This window comes from Sander vitreus, chromosome 20 (genome assembly GCF_031162955.1).
Source record: "Sander vitreus isolate 19-12246 chromosome 20, sanVit1, whole genome shotgun sequence".
Taxonomy (NCBI): Eukaryota; Metazoa; Chordata; class Actinopteri; order Perciformes; family Percidae; genus Sander; species Sander vitreus.
This window is the reverse complement of record NC_135874.1, coordinates 18,490,986-18,516,851: the sequence shown is the minus strand read 5'-3', so window position 1 is coordinate 18,516,851 and position 25,866 is coordinate 18,490,986. Positions and strand designations below refer to the sequence as shown.

General features: G+C 43.2%; 1 protein-coding gene across 4 annotated transcripts in view; it reads left to right on the top strand.

Annotated features, from left to right (window-relative positions):
* Positions 1 to 25,866, top strand: part of LOC144534744 (AT-rich interactive domain-containing protein 1B-like) — a 169,768-nt gene that overhangs the window by 105,946 nt on the left and 37,956 nt on the right. For all 4 annotated transcript variants that reach the window (XM_078276737.1, XM_078276738.1, XM_078276736.1 and 1 more), the window contains exons 5-7: positions 10,351 to 10,660; positions 22,308 to 22,394; positions 25,420 to 25,599. In XM_078276737.1, coding sequence (XP_078132863.1) covers positions 10,351 to 10,660; positions 22,308 to 22,394; positions 25,420 to 25,599 — 577 coding nt within the window. The remainder of the gene's footprint in view (positions 1 to 10,350; positions 10,661 to 22,307; positions 22,395 to 25,419; positions 25,600 to 25,866) is intronic.

The window sequence follows — 25,866 nt, the reverse complement described above, 5'->3', positions numbered from 1 at the left end:
GGCTGATGGATTACAGAGGTGGACGCACTGACAGGCGGCACGTCTAATGGGGAAAGAGTTTTGCATCACACCTATCAAACCAGCCCCTCAAACCAGCCCCCCCCCCCCCCCCCACTCGTCTTCCCTCCCTTCTTTTGATCAGAGTCATTTTGACAGTGATGCATAAGTCTTTGCAGCACAGGGCTGGCTAGCTGGCAGGAAATGCCACAGATCCCCCGAGAGTATGGAGGGATGGGGGATTAAACAGAGAGAAACACCCCCTTAAAAAAGAGTAAAAGGGGAATCAATGTTTCCTCCTTCTCTTTAAAGATGCTGCCACTCTTGCGTTTTCTATGGTCTTTTCTCTTCAAAAGAAGCTTTTCTGTTTGTGTTTAAACTCTGTTTTTGTCTCAGGTTAGTCTGGTCTGCCCCTCACCTGCAATAGACTAAAGTCCTGTGGAGGTTAAATCGAACAAATCATCACTATCATCCCCTGTGCTGTCCATGCCTCCCTCCCCATCCCCTCCTTCCAAGCTCTAACTTTCTTTCTTTATTTATTGCCACTTCTATCAAGGAGAAGTAAATGGCAAGTGTTTCATCTCTCCAAAGTGACAGTGGGCCTGAAACACCACAGAGGCAACTGGATTGGGTAGAACAAATACAAAGGCAAGAGGGAAAAGAAAGCAGCTGGGGAAACACAAAAGGATGGAGCTGCAGATGGGAACTAACCTTGCCTGGGTTTCTCTGATGTTCCTTTACACACACACACACACACACACACACACACACACACACACACACACACACACACACACACACACACACACACACACACACACACACACACCACCACCGCACCCATTACTGTCAACCCCTTTTTCTCTGTCTCTTTCTCTCTCAAGTCATCCTTTTATTTGTCATGTTCAGAGGACAGCACCAAAGCATCTGAGGAATGGGAGGTTACAGCGTATTAAAGGAAATGTTGTTTCACAAAAATGGCCATCCCCCTTTCAGCAGGAAATACAGAGGCTATACAGCTACTGCACTTCAAAGCTGCCCAGAAAACTTCCCATAAAACGACTTTGATTGTCTGCATCTAAAGGGGACAAGCAGGGGATTTTCCCACTGGTGTCTTAGCACAGTCTTTCTTACATTGTTATTGGCTGTTGAGCTTTCTTGCTATACAAAAGGAATAGAGTATGAACTTACTAGCTCTCATAGAATAATTGCAGGCATGCAAAGAACATGTTGCTCCACAATCATGTTTGTTGATAGGAAATCCACAATTTTGGAAAGAAAGTGGAAGGTGAAGAAAACATTTCTACATTTACAACACAAATCTGATACCTTCGGCAAAATCACAGACAGAATTGCTGGCATGAAAATCAAATTCATTATTGACATTAGTGATCTTGAACCCTTGAATCTCGCTTACAAAGCACCAACACTGAAGAGGATGTCATTATTCATGTTTTTTAAAGGGCGGGCAATTAACATTCAATAACATTTGAGAATGAATGGCTTCCTGGAATGAAACCCGTCTTTCATGTATCGGTTTTTATGCCATTAAAAGTCCTATACAGACCCATTTTGATGAAAAATATCACATAGAAATAATGTGTTGGAAGCAAATAGACAGAGGAAGCCGGCATGTGCAAATTAGCGAGAAGAAGGGGTTAGCGGAGAGGAGGGAGGAGAACAGGAAGCAATAGAGGGAACCAGAGAGAAGTTAGACTGTTTGTTTCGACGTGTTAGTTTGAAGTGAAGAGGCTGCAGTCGGGTGGACTGTCTCCCTGATGCACACATACACACACATACATCTATTCCAACCCCACACACAACCTCTCCTCCCTCGCTCCTCCAATGGCCCTGTCGGTGTGCCAGGGCGGGTGATTACCGACGCTCTCCCCCAATTATGGGCTGATTATTCCGCCGCGCTCTAATTGACTGGGGAGATATGCAAATGGCTGTCATTTGGGATGATAAAGGATGCGGGTGCTGGATGCCCCCTGCATTATTTAGCCTCGGCTGTACGCAGCGTGAAGGATGTGGCGTGCGCTTTAATTGCTGAGGAGAGAGAGGTTAAGCTGAACGAGCAGCTGAATTAGAAATGAGGAATTTGGGCCCTTTATTTATTTTGCGCCTCTCCTTCCCTCTCTCTCTCTCTCTCTCTCTCTCTCTCTCTCTCTCTCTCTCTCTCTCTCTCTCTCTCTCACACACACAAATATATGTACACGCTCTCACACACTATGTCATGCGTCATTTTTTCAGTTCTCTCTTGGGTGAGTGGAAAGGTAAAGGGGGGTGGGTGGATGGCAGGATGTCATGCTGGAATGCCATAAATAAAAACATTAGCGGAACCAATACGTGCAGAACCAATAGGGTGAGTGTGTGTGTGTGTGTGTGTGTGTGTGTGTGTGTGTGTGTGTGTGTGTGTGTGTGTGTGCGTGCGTGCGTGCGTGTGTGTTGGTGTAAGGGGAGGCGGTGAGTGGACGGCTTGTGCATTCAAAACTAAAGTGTGAGGAACCCTTGCGGGCTAATGGAAGAAAAAAAAGTTTCAACTGCTCAAACAATAAGCAGGCTTTGCCTGTCTCCTCTGCCTCTGTATAGCTGCTGTTTGAAATGAAAGCAAATTTAAATACAAACTTTTAGGCGGAATACCAATGACCTAACTCATCTGTGTGAAAGGTTGGACTTGTGGGTGGATAGAGATGGAGCGTGTTCATTTTCAACTTCAACACCTGGGCACACAAAGATGGTCGACCTCCATGTTTATTTTTTAGCCACTTAAAGAATGGTGTTGGTTGTTTGAGGCACTTTGCCGTCATTGTTGTTGGTGCAAAAAACTGTGTGTGTGGGGGGAGGGGGGGTATTAAATGAATAGGGCCCACAGGCTAAGTACTTCTAGCTGCTACAGCTTGGCATATTACCAGGGGGAATCGGAGTGAAACTCAAAACTAATCCCTCCGGTTTGGAGACAAGCAGCGCCAGATTTGGGCGTCTTTAACAGCTTAGGGGTAATAGGGCCTCAAATGTCCCATTCAATGTGGCCCGCCCAATATCTCCACATTATGAGAGGCTTAAGAGCCGGGGCAGTTATCACTCAGTGAGCCCCCTATCTTACAACAAGCAATAATTGTTAATGCGTTGGAGTCACTGTTAGCATTATCACCAGATTTGGGGAATCTATTGGAATCCTGAGTCAAGTGTCCACACGACTGTTTGACCCTCACACCTTGCTCCAGGACCACTCAGTGCTGGGGGTGGAAAAACAGAGAGCGCTTTCTTTTTCTCTTATTGAGATGCTGCGGTATTATCAAGAGATTGTCTGGGCTTTGTGAAGTGTGCAGAAGGCAGAATTGAAAAGAAATAGCACAATTGCTTTTCAGTGCTGCAGTGGCTCTCCCCTGCACAACTTTGGGAAGCCTTGAACAGTTTGTTCTTAGGCTGCTTTTGTTCCGGATAACAAAAACAGAGACAGAGTAAAGAGACTGTCTTCAACAACATAGCCTTCCAAATAGTGCAGAGTGTTTTTCAAATCACAAAATAGTTCATCTGTAATCATGAGCCGCTGTTTGTGGGTTGTGTTTTGTTCAAACCAGCATTTTGCTCACTAATATAGTGTTTCCAATGAACACTGTCTACATGTAATTATTTCTGTGCGCTGTATACAGCAACTGTTCCTTTTTATGCTTACACCATGTCTACACAGGAGATGTAGCATGAGCAGCCCATTAGCAGAGCAGCAGCAGTAGATACAGTACATCATGGAAGTAGCAACACAAGCATTAGAGGTTTCATTCCTGTTCAGACCACCTACAGTAAAAATGTGTACTCCCAAAGCAGAGTAAAGGCCTCTGTGCTTAAAACAAAGGGCACGTTGGATTGGCCAGGAATGTGAAAATAAGGTTTGAACTTCTATCTCAAACTCAACCCATCACACAAACGCCTTCCATCTCTTTTGGTGTATACAAGTGCAACACTATGCATGCCTTTGATGAGAGACTGCCTAAAAGTGCACGCCATCCCTATTTGTACGATTAATTTGCATTTATTGCAACTGCAGGGTCACTATGTTCCATCTCTTGAGTTGGTTCTAGGAGAAGAATATAGTGTTCCACCTGTGGCAGTCTTGACTAGACTGAAGTGAGAGTCAATTGGAAACTTTAGGCGTTTGGGAAGGGAGCATTCAGCTTCCAAGCTCATTGCACAACACAGACATTCATGGGTTGGCATGCTAGCATAATTGAGTGCCTGCTGGGTGCTAGCCTAAAGCCCACATGGGTTTTTGGCGAGCCTGAGGCATGCCAAACATCTCCCCTGTTTTGCAAAGAGTGCCCTTGCCTGTATTTGGAGTCTCTCTGAGTAAAATCCTCAGTGAGGAGAGGAGGCACAAGACACAGACCCTCAGGAGGTGGCAGAGACTCTGCATGAGAACTCTTATCTCCACACACACGGGCTCATACATATACATATCCCAGTTTGCGCACAAACACACACATTATCTAGCAAAGACATACCCCATTAAGGCATGTTCGCACGCTCCTACATAGAATTATTAAAGCAGTGCAGTACTGTGCATTAGCAAGCACATTTTGATAGTCATTTCATACTGTTGCGCTTAAATCGTCATAATTTCTGTCAGTTCACATCATCATCATCACCAATTATCATCATAATTCCAGCCTTGGTAGACATTCCAGCTGATTGACATCAAAAAAAGAAATGATGGTGTGGGTGTTGTGTTAAATATCCCTCCACTAAGTCCCTCTCTCTTTCTCAGTTCTCTTCTTTCTGTACTTAATAGCACTTAGTGAAGGGAATTATAGTTAGTGCTCTACATGGGGCATTGCATTAAAACCCTCTTTCTCACACACACACACACACACACACACACACACACACACACACACACACACACACACACACACACACACACACACACACACACACACACACACACACCTTCAGCAGTCCATTTGGATTCATTTGCATGGCATTTCATTTGGATTTTGCCTTAATCGACGGTTAGAGGGGAGGATAAAAAACATCTTTGTGTAATAGCATTTCCTTGTAGTCTCCAGTGCACCATAAAGATAGAAAACAGAGCGGCCGGAGCCGATAAATGAATGCAGTGCTGCCATGAGCAGACCTGTCCCTCAGGCCTACAAACGATAGCTGTTTGAGTTAATTACAGTTTACATCATCATATTTACCCAGAGAACAGAAACAGAGATTAAAACTCCCCTCTGAGCCCACTGAGGTGTTATTTCTGTATATACTGTACCACAGTGAAGTGGAGTATAATCGTCGCTATGTGTAACATTATAATGAATTTTACTCTTGACCTGTGAAAACACAGTTCCTATATGGACACATCGATATACACATCGGTAAAAACAGTGTACATAGAAAAATAGCATTAAAGCATAGTCCACAAGTCTTACATTGAAGTTGAGTTTTTGATCGTTGTAATCACTGCTCCTCTATATACTGGCCATGAAGACATCCCTTCGTACCACAATTCCAATGTAAGACAAATATATATATATACATATATATATATATATATATATATATATATATATATATATATATATATATATATATATATATTAACCTATCCTTTAATATGGACCGTGCCCATATATTCATACATCACATGCATTATAGATTTTGCTACGGCATGCCGCCTACACAGACTCATGACCTTACCTGCTGCTCTGCCAGCTACTTTGAGCTTAGGTGGGGTCTAGTGTCCCGCAGGAGGTGTGGCAGATGGGAGGAGGGCATGGTAGTTCCAGGGGGATTAGCAGCTAAAATACCAACCTCCTACAGAGCAGATAGGCAGCCTTGAATAAGAAAGGAGAGCGAATGGTGGGAGACAGTCAACCTTCCCTATTCCATCCATTTTGCAATGAGACTGCAGGATGTTCAAGTTTCAGATAATTCCTCTTAGCTTGGAGTAGCGTGCCATGTATACTAAGCAGCATTAACATATAAATTCTGCATATAGATATGTATCTATAAATCACTAACCGTAAACTCTTGTTTTTATTTTATTCAAAGGGTCAGTTCACCCAAATTATTTAAAAAATGTTCTTACTTATCTCTAGTAGTGTCTAGCCATGCAGATATTTTTGCTATATTAGCCCAGGCTTTGAGATATCTGTCTCTGTGATTTCTGTAGCCAGAAATCATCTGTGGTGCCCACAGCATTGAAAAATTGACATTTAAAAAAATTCAACAGCAAAATGGATTGTCCAGAAACTGAAATAGTCTCCCTGAAAACTGTGTTGACAGCTGTTCTGTGAATATCCAGGGTAATAATGGGAACACTGTTTTAAAAGATTTTGCTTTTTAATTTTTTAAATGTCTTTTTTTTGTCAATGAGGTGAGTACAATAAACACATTCAATCACCTTTATCTAAGGGCAGAAAGATATCTCATGATTTGGACAAATAATGAGGTAATGTAACTATTTGTTGTTGGAATTGGTTTTTGTTATTTTATAGTAAAAAGTATACCATTTTACATGCACTGGTATGAACATGGTAATGTCACAATATAGGGGAGCTACTACCAATTCAGTTTTCCTCTGGCAGAGGAAGGTGTCGTTGTCAGCTATGGTAATCAAATAAATGAAACCTATCAATCAAATGTCTAGGTGAATAAACGCGGTCAAGTTGTAATATCTGGAGCGCAAAGTCTGTTTTTTGGTTCTGCGCAGTTTCAAGCCATAAGTAAGGTTGTTTTTAATTGAGACCACTCACAGGGCTCAGTTGCTGTGTTTGAGTTTGTGTCTCAGGCTCTAGTTAGCTGGCTAGCCATCTGGTGCAGAGCCCTCAGCCTCTGACTGGGGCAGTAGAGAGAGACAAAAAATAGATACTGAATGTGGGAGAGAGAGAGAGAGACTGTGTGTAAGAGAAAGAGCTCTCCTTTCCTGTAGCACACAGGAAGCTACAGCCATTGGCTCCTCCCTGTCTAGACAGAGAACCACTTTCACACGCATCTCTCATACACACTCACACACTTGATGCCTTCTACCATAGCAACTTTGATTAATTCCCAGTGTGCGGTGAGAGAAGACAACATCAGCACCATGGTCAGGGGAAAGCAGTCTGCTGGATGTGAAAGCTCCCTGCTTCACACTGATGCCTTATACCCTGCTTGTGTGTGTGTGTGTGTGTGTGTGTGTGTGTGTGTGTGTGTGTGTGTGTGTGTGTGTGTGTGTGTGTGTGTGTGTGTGTGTGTGTGTGTGTGTGTGTGTAAGAGTGCGTGTGAGGGTCTCTGAGAGGGAGAGCAGGTCAGTAGTATGAGTGAGGGACAGAACGGGACGTGTGTGTGGCTTCATCTGTCCCCTCGGCCGCATCAGTGCTCAAGCATGTCTTGCTGTGACAGCCCAGCAGCCTGTGTGCCTGTCACACACAGACACACAAATAGAGGCACACTAAACGAGAGAGTGCAGGCAGGCGCCAACACCAGAGAGGTGAAGGGTCACGAGCGACTGCCTTCCCAATGTTGTGTGAAATGTGTAGATGGCAGTCTCGGCCCATTATGTGCGTATATGCGACTGTATGTGTGTCTGTCTTGAGGCGGGCGGGGGGCATCTCAAAGTAACTGGTTATTATCACCTCAATATTTTTCTTATTATGACAATTACATGCTCCAGGAGCGAATTAAGCGATACAGGACGCCAAGCGGGAGTGGTTGACAGCTATTTGGAGACTCAATGCACAGAGCAATTTGCAGCCCAGAGCCAAACAAATTGGATTTGGGCCACTTTGGATTGGGGCCCCAGATTGTTGGGCGTTTGGATCCCACAACTGCATGCCTGCCTGGCTGGTTAGCTGGCTGGCTGGCTTCGATTCTGTAAACATGACGATGTAGCCAGGTAACACAATGCTCCATGGCCCTTGACAAGGATTAAGTGTACATGTAGAGGAAGGTGTATGTGTTGATAAATGCATTATACTGTTGGTGCATTGTGAAATGACTTTTTCAATGGTAGTGTTTCAGCAACCATAAGTTATAACTAAGTTTATGGGGTATTTTCAATTGACATTTTTATAGTCTACGGGTGTTAAGCTTTCCCACCCTTTCATGTTATTATAGTGCTGCTACTTTTTTGGTCTTGGGCCACACAGCTGTGCTCAAGTGTGTGTATAATCCAAATGAGCCTAACAGCCTCTAAACGAATTACTGCTACACCTAAACCTGCCACTGGAAAAGCTGGCAACAGCACCCAATTAGGTGAAATGCAATTATTCCCATCCATTCACACAATTAGCCTGTGGGTTAACAACCTAGCTGTACATCGGGGCTAGCTGTTGGTGTTTTGGAAAAACCATCGCCCTGGTTACACCCGCTCTCATGGTAACCCCACTGTGTGAAATGGCATGCACCTGGGGCAGCAGGTAGGTTGCAAATAACATTACGCCCTGTTGGTTGAGGCAGCGCATTACATCACTCAACTCAGAATACTGGATGACTTGAATGGCTGAGACAGGGAGGGGTACCAAGGATGAGGAAGAGAGAGAGGAAAGCGAGTGCCTCATGTGCTCAGTTGAGCGATGGTAGATAATGCCAGGCGACAGACTGGCAGGCTGGCAGAGCGGGTGGGCACTCACAGCGGCATGATGGAAAACAAAGGCTTTGTGTGTCACCACCGAGATCGCATTAACCAAAATAAGCAGCCGTGGACCGACTGCCACACTGACTTGGTTGTCTGTTCCACAGGCTACGCCATGCATGGTAGAGAGACATGGAGGACGTCTGTCTCACTTTTTATATAAAATAACATGGTGCTAGGCGTAATGAGAAAAAGTACAGTGTCTGCCACTGTTGACATTGAATTGACTGTGTGACAGAGCTGCACGAATTCAAAACAAATGCCATATTTGTGGTCACAGCCAATGCATTCAAGACATGTAGGGTTTGGCAGCCAGTCTCCCAAACATTTTGCCAATATTCATTATCTTTTAATTTGAATACTAGCTGTCTGTTCAGGCGTGGTGAGGCTGCTTTCAATGTAGCTTTTACAGTCTGACACTTCCAGCAACATCTTACCACATTACACCAGCATCCTAATTTCTGCTTAGACATCTGAAGAAATGATCGATGCATACTGGTGTTGAGTCTGATGAATTGTGAATCTATTAAATAACATCTTCCTAGTGTTCACCAGTAGAATCACATTATAATAACATTACAACAAGCATGCAAAAAGTGAATCTGAACGACAGCATTCCCTGTATACTGTATATATGTAGGTGTGTAGTTGTGTTATTTGGATTTTGAGACCCCCATATAAGGTCAGGGAGACACACAGACACATATCGTTCTGTGGTGACAGTAATGGTTGCACAGGATGCCTGATAGAGCAGGTAGGATCAGCTGGCATACACCCGCAACTCATCCCCTTCCTTCCCAAGCGGGCACCAGCCAGGAAACCGGGGTCACTCACAGGTGACTTCCCTCATGTTCAGCTACAGCTGGGGCACAGCCGCTAGTCTGTGAGTGAGTGTGTGTGTTTGTCCAAATGTGTGTGATGTTTAGTTAGGGGGCAGCGATCACATTGCCTCACATCACATCTGGTCTTCTCTCTACCTCTACCACTGTCTCTCTTCCATCTATCACTGTTGTTTTACTGCTTCCCGCGCTCCACACTTTTCTACAGTCTTCAGTATTCTCTCAGCAGTATTGGTGGGGATTCCCTGGAATCCATTCAGGAGGCGGACTACCTACTAAGCACACACAGGCATATACATACACACACACACACACACACACACACACACACAGTTCTCTGCTTACCACAGGGAATGAAATCTGTAATATGAACTCACCCTTGGTCTGAATGAAAGCCCATTACAATTTATTTTCACCATAGCAGCCAGTGTACAGTAGTGGCTTCTTCTTCTTCTATGTGGGAAATGTTTTTGCTCCTCTGCCATATTAACCACTGTTACCATGACTGCAGAAACCTTATCTCAGTGATTACAGTAGGTCACAGAAAAGTGAAATACTGTTCGTGCACATGCAGAGTAAACTTTTAACCTTTTAACCTGCAGTGCCTTACGAAAGCATTGGAAATATGGTGTGTCTTTGCATCATATGTTTCACTTCTTTTTTGTTTTTCAAGAGGTTTTTTTCAGATTATACGATCCGGTCTTTCAGCCAAACAATCCCATTTCAACTGTGCTGAAATAGTTGCAATAGCACGGATTTATCATGACATTACACTTACCAGGAAAATGTTGTCTTTGCTTGAGCTCATTTGCAAATTTGCCACCTGATGCATGTCACTTCCCATCACATGCTTGGGTGAGCTTCAGAAATACTCACTGCAAGTCCTTTCTTCTGTTCCAGGATCTGTCCGGCTCAATTGATGACCTCCCCACTGGGACGGAGGCTGGTCTGGGCTCAGCTGTCAGCGGCGGTGGCGGCGGCTCCTCCAGCAGCAGCAGCAGCAGTAGCCAAGGGGAGCAGGGAGGGGCCAGCAACCAGGGACAGTCCCCCTTCTCCCCTCACGCCTCCCCCCACCTCCCCAACCAGAGGAGCGGGCCCTCTCCCTCCCCTGTGGTCTCACCCGCAGGTTCCACTCAGTCCCAGCAGTCGCGATCAGGCTCTGGACCCATCTCTCCCGCCAGCGGACCCTCAGCCAACACCACCGCGCCAGGTAAGGTTGCCATTAGAGCCTCTAAAAGTATGCACGCATGAATCTTGATAATCAGATTTAATTCTGATGGAAGGTGCAACTTGTAGCATGATAACTTTATGGATATGTCTCCAAAAACAAACAAGACTATAACTGAAGAATTGCCATCGGAACCAGAGACTACACTGCATTATACAGTACATCATGTAACACCGTGTTGGATTCCCTGGCAAAAAATTGCTTTACAGCTTAAAGGGGAAATTGCTCTGTGCCACCAAACAAGAGGCTGCTGTTCGAAAGCGAATAAGAAAACAATCATAAACATCCCCCAGTCAGCGATGTCAGCTGAAGTGTATTGCCTTTGACAGATGATGAAAAGTTGCTGCTCTGACATCACTGATGGCCAGAAGTTTCCTTTTCCAGCCCCATGTGATTCAGTTTTAATGTGCTCTTTGAAAATGATACTTGGAGCAGTTTGACGGCAGTACCATTAGTAAACTTGTTGCTGCTGTAAGCATATCACCGTTATCCCACCTACATTTCTGTTTGACCTTTCCATTTATGTTGCTATTTAAAGACCTAAGCCTGATTTCATTTGTTTTTAAATATGTGCATTTAAAGAGGATTTTAAAAAGGTCATGTAGAAAACTGACCCTGATGCAAAATAGTTGTACGCATTTTCACAAATAACAACATGCCAACATTTAAATGTAGTGTGTTTTGCATTGCTAGAGTAGATTGCAAGCATGAAGCTTTCACACCTTTCTGTCACCAAACAAATAATTCAGCTCAGAAAAACTGTGTTTCTTTGCCTTAATCAAAGTCTTAATTGTTATATGGTTACCCATAATAATATTGTCAATATAAATCTACACACAAAGCTTTGCTTGAGTTTGAGCATGGTTGACCTTTATTTTAAAGCAGTCCAGATGACCCATAGGTGACAACACCCTGGTTTAATAGCATCTCTTTTTTCTCATCTCCAATTCACCGTGTGATCCATCCAGATCAATTTTCATTCTGCCAGTTTGGACAGAGGATGAAGCTGAGTGCACACTGCAGCAGAAGACCAAATAATATCAATACAGCATGTCTAGACTTCAATATCTCTGGTCCATTTGAAATCCTTATTCAGACCGCTGAAGAATATTACGGCTTAGGGCAGAACTCTTCATGGAATATGTCTCATTCATTTTCCTCACAAAGTTTTTGTGCATGGCATAGTAGGGATTTGTTAAGTCTTTGATCACGGTGTTGTAGAAACACGTCCCTACATTGCAGTGGAATTTTGATAAAGTCCATCTCCCCCGTGGATCGCACAAGTATTTCTAACATTTACGTCCAGACAATATTTCCTCTACACTCTGAGTGTTAATGAATTGAGACTGACTGGTAGTGAACGACCTCCCATCTGATTTGTAGCCTTATCTAAGATATGGCAGGCCAAACAAGACACCAACAGGATTATCAGACAATGCACAGTGTGTCTGTCTGTCTCCTGAGGCCATAGCAGAGCACATAACCATTTAGATAAACTCAGAGAATTATAAACAAGTGTGGATTTGATTTGCCTCAGACAGGTATGTGAATGTGTGTGTGTGTGTGTGTGTGTGTGTGTGTGTGTGTGTGCGCGTGTGTGTGTGTGTGTGTGTGTGTGTGTGTGTGTGTGTGTGTGTGTGTGTGTGTGTGTGTGCGTATGCGTGTACACACTGTTCCTCCCCGTCATCCCACCTTCTCTCTGCGTGGCTGACCGGCATATCAGCATGTCTCAGACCTGTCAGTCACTCTGATGAGGCGGGGCAAAATGTCTTGAGTGTGATCCTGACGCCAGCTCCTCCAATCCTCGCAGCCGCCGCTTACCAGAGTGATTGACGCTAATGAAAAACTGGGACAGTGGTTTTCTAGGCGCTCGTGCCAAGAATCATGACGAGAATCCGGAATGAGGCGGCAAAGACGGGAAGCGAAACCGATTGCTGGGACGTGATTAATAAGAAAATATTTAAAAATATTCCCCATGCCAAATAAATGGTGATAAAGCGTGGAGCAGTGAGTAACATCTGGCATGTTTTAGCGGCTGTACTACAATCATTTTGAATTAGATCAAGGAGCAGCCAGCCCAAGAGAGACATAGGAGAACTAATGTGGTTAGCACACATCTGATTACTAACGCTCCACTTTCTAACACTTCATCACAAGTTAGGACACTTTGGTTAATGTTGTCGTTTTAGTTTGGTAGTCAGTGAGGAGAGGAGGGGGCAAAAGAGCTAGCAAGTAACGTGTGTATTTATGTGTGTGTTGTTTCTGAGGTTTGTATCTTCAGTACTCCCACTTCTGTTACTTCTGCAGCCTTAAAAAAAACACGTTCTTCATTATTCAAACCAGTTGTGTGAACAAAAGTGTCCTCTAAATAAACTAAATCAGACAAACATTAATGAGCTAATTAATTAGTGTGAAAAAACAAAACAACTGTTTTTGTCTGCAGTAGTTTGAGCTCCAGTCAAGAAAAAGTCAAAACACAACATATCTTGTGGCTGCATTGCATTCTGGTCCATTAAGGCTACTGTCAGTGGAGAAATTGGAATTGCAGGTTCTTCTATAATGGATCCTACTCCTCCACTGACGTCAAAATCTGTTGTTAACATTGATGTTTTAGGTTGTTTTTCTCCTATTAAACTCCATTATAGCTTTGTTCTAAATGTCACCATATGATTGTCATATTAGGATTTTTGGGGCAATTATACACATAAATCCAAAGAAAATTCAAAGAAAATCTGTAGTTACTAAATTCTTTAAGTGTGATAGTGTGGATCTTTCCTTTAAATACAAACAAAAATCAGCATTTGTGGTACCAAAGTGTGTGTTCCAGAGTGTGTGTCCACCTGCATATGTTAGCAAACTTTGCACGCATGTCTACCATGTTTAATTATGCAAAAAGTGGTTTAGAGGAAAAAGGGATATTAATAAAGAAATGACAAGTAAAGGAGTGTCATCCCAAGCTTTGTAGAACCAGTAATTGTGTATAAGCCTGTGTGTATATATATATGTGTGTTAGTCTGTCACTGGTCAGCCTCACTCGGTGGAGTGACACGACCTGTCACACGGCTGAGCACTCACGGGACACACGTTACCCTTGACAGCGGTCAGAGGAGAGCAATTTCATCATGTCATCCTTTCACCTGGCTGTCAAACACACACGCACGCACACACACAGGAGGCATACATAACAGCAGATGAGCACAAATTCCTATGAACAGTTTATTTCATGGTTTCATGTGATACATACATAGTCGCACATATAAATCACTTATATATGCTTGCTTGCTTGGATGACTGACAGATTGCCAGCCTATCATGCACCCATACACTTGCACAAATCTATCTTGTCGGAGCTCCACAGCACGCCTGTGATTCCCTCGTCTCCTCACTTCTCTTCTTTCTCCCTTCTCTCTCTCTCTCTCTCTCTCTCTCTCTCTCTCTCTCTCTCTCTCTCTCTCTCACTAACTCTCTCTCTCTCCGTCTCTCCATGAAGCAAATCCAATACACTGTAACATTATCCGGGCCTCGCCTTGCTATTTGGATTCTCTCCCTGAGCCAAAAAGGCACACACAGGGCCAAATTGATTTTCCTGTTGCGCTAGATTTGTGACAGTCGAGCAGAAATCACATTGCTCAACCGCCAACCTCCCCCTCCTCTTCCTTCACCTCATATGCACAAACACAAAACCAGACACACACACACACATACGCGCACGCACACACACACACACACACACACACACACAAATACACCTCTTTCCTCCCAATGTCTCTGAAGCAATTCAGAGCATCCTCAGAATATTTTTCTCCTTCCAAGAGACATTGGGGACGAGGCAAGCAGACATTCGTCTTTCATCCGGATGGATGTGGGGCTGAATGGCCAAGTCATCCAGTCAAAGTGCAGAACACAAGGTCCTAAAAAAGTTCAGCCTTCAGTCCCTAAGTTAGTGTCAGTTGCTGCAGCCACAGAATGCTGATTTGTATGCATTTGGCTTTCCAGAACTGAATTTTCTGGATATTTCTAGACGTATAACATAGTGTTTGCTGTTTGGTTTTACATGTGTACAGTGCAAGGGCTGGTTCGACAAGCTGTCGCCAGGCCTCCTGTCAGTATGGCGTCACTTCCTGTCAGTCTTTGTATGGCTTTCACTTTTTACCCCAAAACAAGTAGAAGCCATATCCACTACCAGACTGAACCTGATGAATACTAAATCAAACAGAGCACAGAAACTCAGTTGTCATCATTTTTCATAAGATGGAGCCGTTAAGGCAGAGAGATGCACTTGTTTGCTGCTGTGCGAGGTAAAATCCCACAACAAATTTCAGTGTCAACAAAATATACTGCAAGAAAATATGCTTCTCTTCTCTGATCTTAAAACAGCGTAAGTACTCCGGGAAGCAGACTGTTGCTCCATAATCACCTACAGATGTCCCGTTAGGTTGAGATCTTGCAACTACGAAGGCCTGAGGCATTTCTTGACCCTGCGTGCCCTTTATTATTCAGGCTCTTCTTTTTATTTCTATATATAGTATGTATGAGATTATTACATAGAGAAACTTTGGGTGAATGTTTTGCCATTCTTGGCTTGCTATAATGACTAAAGGGGTAGTATTATCAAAAGAAAATTTACCCAATCAAGCATTGTTTTTTTGTATAATTGACCATTTGAACCACTTAGAAAATAAGTAGTAACCTTGTGTCCCTGTCACGTGGAAAACCTATCAGAGACTAAGTGAACTAGATTGGGACTGTGTTTATGCATTTGTGTCTGCATGCCTGCTCTGCTTTGAGGGCCAAACTGCACAATGTTTCCACATTGTTCGGCTACTAATTGACACAGAGCACATCCACACTCCTCCATGGCCCTAGCTTGCTCTGTCTGCTGCAGAAAATCACAAATACTCATCTCTCCCTCTTCTATTTTCCTCTCTTCTTCCTCTCTCTCCACCAAGGTCCTCCCAGGTCCAGTGCCTGCCTACCCTCCCTCCTTCCCCTCCCCTCTCCTCATCCCTCCAAGTTTTTATTTTCTTTAAAAGAGGTGATTGGAGCTCGCGGGCGAGCGCTCTGGAGAGTTTAATCTGTGTATCTGCGCCCGCTTCAAGTGCTTCCAGGGCCTAGAAAAGGACAGAGAGGTCAGGGCGAGTGGAGGAGGGAGAGGGGAAGGAGGGATAGATAGAGGGTTAGAGAGAGTGGGTGAGAGGCCAGGCCTGTCCAGTTTGTAAGCTTAAGGGTCCTTCCCGATGAATCTCTTCAGTGGATCTTCTCCAACCCCTTTACATCCACTCTTGTCCTTTCCATCGTCCCCCAGCCTAGCCTGTGGTTTGCATTTCGGTTCTCAATTCAGAAAATATATTTATATCTGTGATTATGGTAATGAGAAACACAGATATAAAAAAACTAGTTTCCATTGGTGCTGGGGTTTTTTCCTCACGCTGAGATCAAAGGTCCATCACAGACGCCTGGAAGGAATCAAAGTGATAACCTCAGATCAAGATTGCGGGCATAAAGGTGGCTATATTTGAAAGCAACGTCAGTAAAAGACTTCCCTGACGAGAAAGGAAAAACTAAATTACAGGCTGCAAAATATCGGGCCAGAAAAGACACCGCGGGGAGATTCAACCAAAACTTATATTTTTCCTCTGTTAGTGGTGGAAGTTCTTACAAGAAAGCAGTAGAAGAAGGTAGGGGGGTTTAGTTATTATGCAAGTGTGTTTTGCAGCGTGGAGCTGGGCGAATTTTCTAGTCACACCACTCCTTTAAGAGGCTGCGCGGTGGGAACACTGCCTCTGGCTGTCCCTGTCCCTCTCTTTTTCTCTCATTATTTTTATCGTGCTCGCTTTCTCGTATGTTCCCTCTTGTGTCTTCCGTTCCCTCGTCTCCCCATCTCTGTTTGTCTCTGCTGCTTTCTTTGCTCAGAGCGTTGCTGTGGTACAGGCCTCCCACCGAGGAACAAGGCTGAATTTTCCATCCCTCTTATTTCTCCACATTTCTCCTCGAGCTTTCCTTCTCCACTTCTGTCCTCCTTTTTTCCTTCATTCTTCCCGCATTCACACATCAACTGTCCATCATCCCATCTACCCAACTCTTTCCCCCCACTCCCACATGCCTCTTTCTCTCCTCTGCCTGATGGCTGCTCGTGTTCGGAGTGAAACAGCAAAATGCCTTCCCCGCAGACATTATATTCACAAAGCACACCATCCGCCAAAACTGGGAAAAAAGAAGAATATGTTGCCGGCTTGCTGTGTTAGCCATTTAGAGAAATCCCATTCTAATTCTGTCTGACTGAAAAACCCTAACCGGAGCACAGTGCGCAATTTTTTTCCCTCCCCAACACCTATTTTCTTGCTTTCTTTCACTACATCGCTCTCTCTCCCCTGCATCCCGCTCGCTGTTTTTTAGCTTAAGCTGCAGTTTTGCTTTACTTACAGTTGGAAGTAATGAGGATCTTGGGAGGGTGCTTGTTTTGCGAGCTACCGCGGGCCTGCGCTCGTCCCCTACAGGGAGAGTTAACTGGCATTAGCCCCCGGCTTGGAGAGGCATTGACTCGCACCCATTGAGATCTAAACCACCATTATTGGAGCCCGCTGTTTATCTGCCTCTTTCCCCTAAAGACACAGCAAGACGTGTGTGTGTGTGTGTGTGTGTGTGTGTGTGTGTGTGTATTTGTTGGGTGGTGCAGGTGTGTGTGAGAATTTACAGCCTAAAGGTTGTATTAAGAGATGGTGCTGAAGCAGCCCTTTCTCTGTACTCTACACCGGTCTATTAGTGCTCACTGCTGTTACCTCACTTTAGCAAAAATGGCCCGTGCTGCTTTAGGGGGTGTGTGTGTGTGTGTTTGCGCGCAAGCAGAGGCATAGCTGCATCTTAGTGTATACAGTACATACAGTATATGTGCACACCCTTGCAACCATATACACACACGGAACCTTCCTTTCATCAGCAATTAATACAAGTCTTTTAATTGACTCTGTGGTTGACTTTTCTTCATTGGCATTACTCATACACATACACACACATACGCAGTAGCTCCTACGCTTAATATTACCAGGGCCCTGAAACAAAATAGAAATATGGCCACGAGTTCTCTCCCTCGGCTTTGAACTTCCCCGGCATGTGCGTTTGAAACCCTGATGAAAAAAAGCTTCAAATACCACACTCCCTCTCTTCAAAGGAGACTCAGGGCTGCTTTGACAGTCCTTGCGGAAGAGAAATTTAAAATGTGTATTGGGTTTTTAGCAGGGAGCATTATCTCCAAAAACGCAATAAACCCCCATTACTTTTGGCCCTGCTGCCTTGTATCATGAGCAAAGAGTAGAAAATGGATTTGGTCAAAGAGGAAATTACAGTTGTTTGACTTTTCAGCAATATTCCAAAAGAACATTCTCGTTCTAAATATCTTCCTGTTTGCTCTTTGCCTTCATGCAGCAGGTCCCGTCTTTCTAAAACTCCATGGACTTGATCAAAACATCCAATCTGTTCCTCTTTAAAGCCTTGTGGTTTCTGATAGGTCAATGTTAAGGACAAACATTTGCACAGGTGCACTCTCATGAATGAGTCGTTTTTGAAACCTGCCATCAAAAATCTGATTATAAGGGGCTTTAATAAAATTCTTTCAGGATAAAAACATTGAGTTGGAAAGTATAGTTTAATTTCAATTCATTAAAAATAAAAGCACCTTGCTTCTTAACCGCTTCTTAAATGCAAGAGGCAGTTTTTCATTTGTGTATGTTTTTATGTGTATGCTCAGTTGGGGGCTTGTAGAGGTGTAAATTGCCAGTGGTAATGACAGTGGGTAAAGATGCAGGCTGAGGGACAGCAAGTTATTGCCATGCCACTGATGGCTACATGTGCTAATTGTGTTGTAGAGCACCTATGGGAACACTAGCGCTTTATGGAACACACAGAAAGAGATCAAAACATGGAAACAAAGACACATTCAAGCACATGCACATGAAAGCATACACAGTTAAAGACTAGTACAAAAAGGTGCAACAAGCTACAAGAATGATCACAAATATGTCAACACAGTCCAAACACTGAAACAGATCTAAATACAATAAATCATATGTAATCACTGGAAAAAGCCACAGAAATGTAGAACACAATTTCAGATGTTTTTATTTACAAAAAGAAACCCATATACAGTATATACAGATAGTACATATCTAAAGCCAGACAATCTTACAAATGAATCAAGACAAATATTCAATCACACTCACGCACACCAGCCACAACAAGATGACCTGCATGGTGGAAGCATTTCCTTACCATTTATTTGTTTTACATTTTCATTCATAGCAAGCAAAGATGGCCTTTTTTCTTTGGACAGGGAAAGATATACAGTCAGCTACTGCTGACATTTAGCTCTCCCCTCTTTTTTTCTCTCGCTCTCTCTCACATGGAGAAGAACGGTACGTCAAAGATTCAGCGTATGAATTATTAATGGTACGGATTAAACTTGCCAGGACTCACCGTGGAGCCTGTTTGTTTTTATTTGGACGTAATTATTTAATGGCACCTTGTTAAAAGTGATAGTGAGGAGAGGAGAGGAGAGGAGAAAATGTAGGAAGAAGCTTTGTTTGGGCAGTAATTGGTAGTGAAATAATTACAAAGTGCTCCAAGCTTCACTCGCAGAGACATAAGGAAAGGAGGGGTGAGGCCTTGTCAGACTCAACTACTTCCACTCCTCTCTCATCTGTTTTTCAATTTCCTCTTTCTCAACAAGCATCCCTGTTTCTTGTTGTTTTTCTTTTTCCCTCTTTGTCCTCTCTCTCTCTCACCCACACACATACACACACATGCATGCACAAACGCACACTTCCATGTCTTTGCATTAATCTCATCTCTGGTGACAATTTACATGGGTATGTGGAGAGAGTAGTGGAGCATGGAGGGCACTGTTCCCTATTTGTACCTTCATTGTGGCACAGCTCACACACATGCACACACAAACAAATGCACACAGTACAAGCTGCTGCTGCCACCACCACTCTGCCATCCAAACAAACAGAGTCTGACAGCATAGTCGGTGCCTGGCATGCATCCCTGCACACACACATACACATACACAGGCAAGCCTTTATCGTAGGGTAGACTTCCATAGTGGCTTCAGTAAACTAATGCTAGCGTACTTCATCCTCACTACCCATTTACCCATCTAAACTCGCGCTAAGGCTAAATCTGTCCCACTGGCAACAAGTGGCTATAGCCCTCAATAAGACGCTTTAGGCTCCTCCAGTCAGACACATACACACATACTACATAAACAGTACAATGAAGTGTTAATAAACACACTGCAGCAGAAACAAGCACATAGCTGCATACGCTCATACAGTACATACCAGTGGTATGAAAGCGGTGGAAAGTAACTAAGTACTGTACATAGGGATAATTTGAGGTACTTGTACTTGAGTATTTCGATTATTACAAGTGGTGGACGAAGTACTCCGATCTTTTACTAAAGTAAAAGTAGCCATACTGGAAATACTCTGTTACATTCAAAATCATACTCAAGTTAAAGTACAAAGGTATTAGCAGAATGGCCCATTTCAGAATGTATTAGTTGATTTATATTTTGTATTATTAATCTGCAAAGTAACTAAAGTTGTCAAATAAATGTATGGGAGTAAAAAGTACAATGTTCCCTTTGAGATGTAGTGCAGTACAAGTATAAAGTAGCATGAAATGGAAATACTCAAGTAAAGTACAAGTACCTCAGAATTGTACTGTACTTAAGTACCGTATTTGAGTAAATGTACTTAATTACATTCCACCACTGATTACTACTTACTAGTTTATACTTACTCCTGCTTCACATTTCAGGGGGAAAGTTTTGTACTTTTACATCCACTAACATAAGATTACAACAGATAGATAAAAACATAAGATGCATTGCATAGATTACACTCCAACACCATATAAAGTAGTTAAAACTTGCTCCCAGTTGACCAATGTGGCTTACATGTTAATACATCGTTAATAATAACCCAGTTATAATACATAAACATTATAATAAACATTCTGAAATCACCATTGTGCATAATGAGTACTTTTACTATGTTATACTTTCAACAGTTTCCTGCTACCGCTTGTGGGTGAGTGTTTTTACATTTTGGTATTGCTACTTTAGCTTAAGTAAAGGGCTGCTTCTTTCACCACTGGTACATTCGCACATAGAACCACTAGTGTTTCAAGTGTTATCTCAGGGTTTCTTCAACGTTTGCACTCTGACGTTTCCCCTTCCCTCCACCTCATGTTGACTGACTAATCGAATATTCCCTCTTTGAAGCAGCGCCGCTGGATCTATTCATGTGGGGGGCAGGGGGTCTGTGTGAGTGTGTGTGTGTGTGGCATGGTATGTGTGTGTGTTTTAATATTTCAGCACATATCCTATGTGCCTTTTGTGCTCTTATGCGTGTTTCCTTGTGTTTTTTAGTGTGTTTATTTACACTTGTTTGTCCAATTACTTTTACATCTGTGTGTGTATGCGTGTGTTAGTGTGTAGGCAGCCAGGTGTATGGAAATGTTGTTTATGCAGTTTTATGCAAAGCAGGTAGGTTGAGTTGGGTTTGTTTATGTGGAGAGCGTGCCACCTCTATACTGCTACCGTGGACAGACCTGTGTGTGTGTGTAAGTTTGCCATATATGTAGTGACAATCATCATTGAACATGTACAGTTGAATCACGTCAACATGTCTCGTATGTTGGGGCATGCTGCATTAAGAGCTGGGTTTTCATCTATAGCAAAGTTCAACCAGTGTAGTTTGAAAAAAAAAAAAAACCTTTTCCCATCTGCTTTCCCTCTCCTCAATGTCTCAGGTCTGAATCCAAAGATAAAAGGTTAATTTGCCATCTCTCTACTTCCTCTGGGCCAAATCAATCCACCATAGTCTCTGTCTGCCATTGTCCTAATCAGACCCTCAACTCACTATTGGATTTCAATGGAACTGGCACAGCCCAAAGACCTGCACAACCACCTAATCAATGATCCTCAAATGGCTCTGGTTTTCTATAGGGGATCGTTCTGGTTTGAATGCTTACACAAGAAAGTGGCACAGGGTCCAATGACTTGAAATGTCCTCTAGAAGTGCATTTGTCACTTAGCTGATAGTGAATCACAAACAACTTCATATATTGTAAGTGGTTGCACTGTGCTCTTTGTGTATTTGTAAATTTGGCAGCAAACCCTCCAACCCTATCGCTTAAAGCTCAAGGAACACATCCAGGGTGGCCTTAGTCAAAATAAAACCTTCAGCTTACTACTGATTTGTCATGTTTTTCTTTTGACATTCAAACTACAGAAACCTTTTTAAACCCTCTAACTTCTGTGTCATTGAAAGAAATGCAGAAAGAAAGACAAAAGTGTTTCCTTCAGTGCTTTATTGTTACAACAGTTCGTGCAGTTTCCTTCAATTTTCAAGCAAGGCAGACGGGAAGCAAATATAAACAAATTTTCTGTTGAATTCGCTTTGATGCACAGAAGGGAATCTAATTAATGCAAAACCTTTTCTTTCAATGTGACAGCTTTTGTTTCAACCAGTTGAACCTTTGAAACTCTGAAATGTGTCAAGTCAGTGCAGTATCAACTGTACATGTCTGAATCTTCATGTCCTGACTTCATGTTGTTCTGCAGGTTCCACGATGGCCCCACAGAGCTCTGGGAATGGACCAGAAGGAGCCCACCCGCCAATCACCCGCTCACCTATGGCTCAGGAGAAAGGTATGTGTATATGTGTGTGTTATCCACTGGCCAGAATTTGGTGTTTGGCCTTGTCTGGCGGGGGAATAGTGAAGGTTGTAAATGTACGAGGAGTATACAGAGATTAATAGGGTGAAATGCTGTGTGTGTACGTACAAGTTTTATTTTAGTTAAACTTCACGGCTAGTACACATGTCCTTAGAAGACCCAATGCATACACGTTAGTCTGCATGTGTTCAACATAAATAGTTTCCATAAGTAATCCAGATTGTACATCACACTCAGATTAAAAGAAGCTGTATACTTACAAAGTCCGAAATGAGATTTTTTTTTTTTAATATATATTCCACACCAGTGAGGGAGGGCATGAAGAGTCAAGATCATTAGGACTTGGAGCACAAAGATGTAAACAAAGAATATGGCTAGTTTGGCTCAATGCAGGACTTTGTGCTTTCTCCTGCTGTTCCAAAATGAGTTCCTTCAGCAAGCATGCCACCCCGTTTTGCATTTGTGAGCCAGCTTGTGTTCAAAACTAACTTTTTAAACACATACTGTATAGTTGTAGTTGAGGCTGAGAAGGTGCTTTCACACAAACGCACACAGGCACAAGGTTTAAGCAGTATGCTTCATCATTTTCCAACATAGGTCATGGGAAAACCATGGATTGGTATATATGTAACAGTAAAAATGTAGTCAACTTATCCCTGACTTAATTCAAGTCAGAGTGTGTGGTCATTTGATAGAGCCACGTCAGATTTGTCCACAACTTGTTGCCAGAGGCTTGTAACATGAATGCTAACCCACAAGCCACATGCGCCTGCCAAATGGGAAATTGTTTTCAGCAATTACGGCCACTTCTCGTGTATTACTCAAAACAGCAGAATTGCTCATTCAAAAAAAAAAAAATTCAAAAAAAATCAGCATGTACACAACATTGCAAAAAAGCCTAAAGACTGGGATGTAATCATAATGGAATGACTGTGACTGTGACCCTTTTTAGTACCCACCAAAGAGCAGTTAACATAAGAGAGACTGAGGGAGTGGATAGATGAGGACGGAGAGAGACAGAGTGAGGCACTGTAAAAGGTTATTTCCCAACATGATGAAATCAAGCCAGAGATTTAATGCTGCTCTCTAATGCTTGTAAACCTCGAGCCCTCCCCAGCCCAGTGCAGAAAAACACAGCACCGGTTAACAGGGCTGGTTGTTGTTTTCGCTGTTTTCCTAGCAAGGATTAACCCCCCACCCCCCACCCCGACACACACACCCCTTTTTGCTCAAGTGCCTGCCTCCCTAAGAGCCTCTCTCAACTCTTCATTTCCATAAATCCGCTGAATGTCCCTTTTTTCCCCCCACTGTCGCTCGCGTGCTTTGCTTGCTGCCTGTTGTTGTCCGGCGGAGAGTTTCATTCGCTTTGCCAGAAAGAGAGAAAGGTTTATGTTTGTGTTTATGTGTGTGCGTGTGTGTGTGTGTGTGTGTGTGTGTGTGTGTGTGTGTGTGTGTGTGTGAAGAGGGAGAGGGAACGAAGCAGAGAGAGAAATCCTTGAATGTGTTATTTGCTTTTAGCACTGTCTGCACAATGTTCCTCTCCCCATCCATTTTGCAGGCAATTTAAAGTGCGATATTACACACTGTAATTTTTTTCTCCTCCTCTCCAGAATCCCCTTACCCTAATGGAAGCAAAACATTACAATAATGTTCTCGCTCCTTAAACCCAGCACTCGCAGCCTAAGCACTTTCAGGCCCCAATCGCTCTTTCCCTCCGTTGCTCTGTCTTTCCCTCCCACACACACTTTCTCTCTCACTGCCTCTCTCTCTTTCTCTGTATTGGCCTCTGTCTCTTTCTTGCACACAAACACACTCACACACACACACGGAGCGTTTATTGCTCTCTTTCTCCGTTATCTCCCCCCACACACTCAGAAACACAAATATGTACACGTGTGTGCCCACAAGCATATAGTGAATAAAACTTTTATCTCCCTCTTCTCTCTCACATTTTCTCTCGCTCTCTTAGCAGAAACAAGGAATTATACAAGTGTCAACTTGCACTTTCCAATGCTGTTGTTTCCCTAAACCCAAAACTCACTAAAGAGTAGGTCTGTGCATGCTCATTCAACAAAGCGGATAGTTATCAAAGTTTACACTCGAGCAGACCCAATCCATTCACACCTAATCTGCAATACTGAATCCCCCCAACACACTCACACACCCACATACCCTCGTCTTTTCCCTTCAATGGTGGTCCAGCGACCTTTCCCCATTCATGGTGGATTGGGAGACCTTTCTGTGGGTTTTTAAAAACGAATGTGGCGGCTTGAAAGAGCGAAGCCCAGGCGAGGATCGCTCCAAATGTCAATTTGAATGGTGGAGGCGAGTTTGGGCCTGAGAGGCTTTGACACATCTATTGACAGAACGGCTTAGAATAACATAGTAGCCATGGTCAAATCACCGGCTTCTGCTGTGGAGAGTGGAGCACACGTTTAGCCTATTTTTTATTTTTTTCACGCACGCCTTCACACAGACACACATGGACTGAGCTTTTGCAGACATACATATATATATATATATATATATATATATATATATATATATATATGTATAAATAAAACATCTTTAGGCCACATACTGTATACACTGGACCTGTGCTTTCGCCACTGATAAAGTTCACTAAACATTCAGTGTGTGTGTTGTTTTGTGCTCAGGGTTCCTTTTGCATGTCAGCCTGTCTTTTTTGTGCATGTTCTGTCTAATACCCGCTCCATGCTTTGTTACTCACTGATGTGTATCTACGAGTAACCAGAGCCAATGCCAAGGTACAAGATTAGGGATTTCATCAAAAGGAAGGGTCTCTTTACACGAGGAAATTAAATAGGTATTCCGATTTGTTGAGCTAGAGAATGATTACGCCCACCCTCGCTCAATCCCTCAGTCAACATTTGATTTCACTGAGCAGGTACATTCACTCTTGAAGACCTCTTTGGGTTTTAGGTATTTTATAAGCAAAGGGTTGACCTTGCTTTTTATGTCTATTTATGTGTTTCAGGGTTTATGTCCAGCATGCAGAGGAACCAGGCTAGCTCTCAGTTTGCTTCTCCTCAGTCCGGACCTCCTATGTCCCCCCACCCTTCACCTGGGGGCCCATTGTATCCTGGGATGGGTCCCTACTCCCAGAGCGGCCCTTCAGGCCCTTATGGACCTCAAGGATCACAGTATGGACACCAAGGTTGGAGCCTGTTTGCATTAATGTGCATTATTAATCAACATTTATATATTATAACAATTATTACTTGTTTAATTTAATTACATTTCTTAATTTAATTTATATTCTCTATTGATCCCCAATGGGGAAATTACAATTTACACTGTTGTTATTACACACTACACACAGGCCTGAAATACACTCCTTTTACATGCACTAATGGAGAGATGTCAGAGTGAGTGGGCTGCGACTGCTGAACAGGCGCCCTGAGCGGTTCGGGGGGGTTCGATG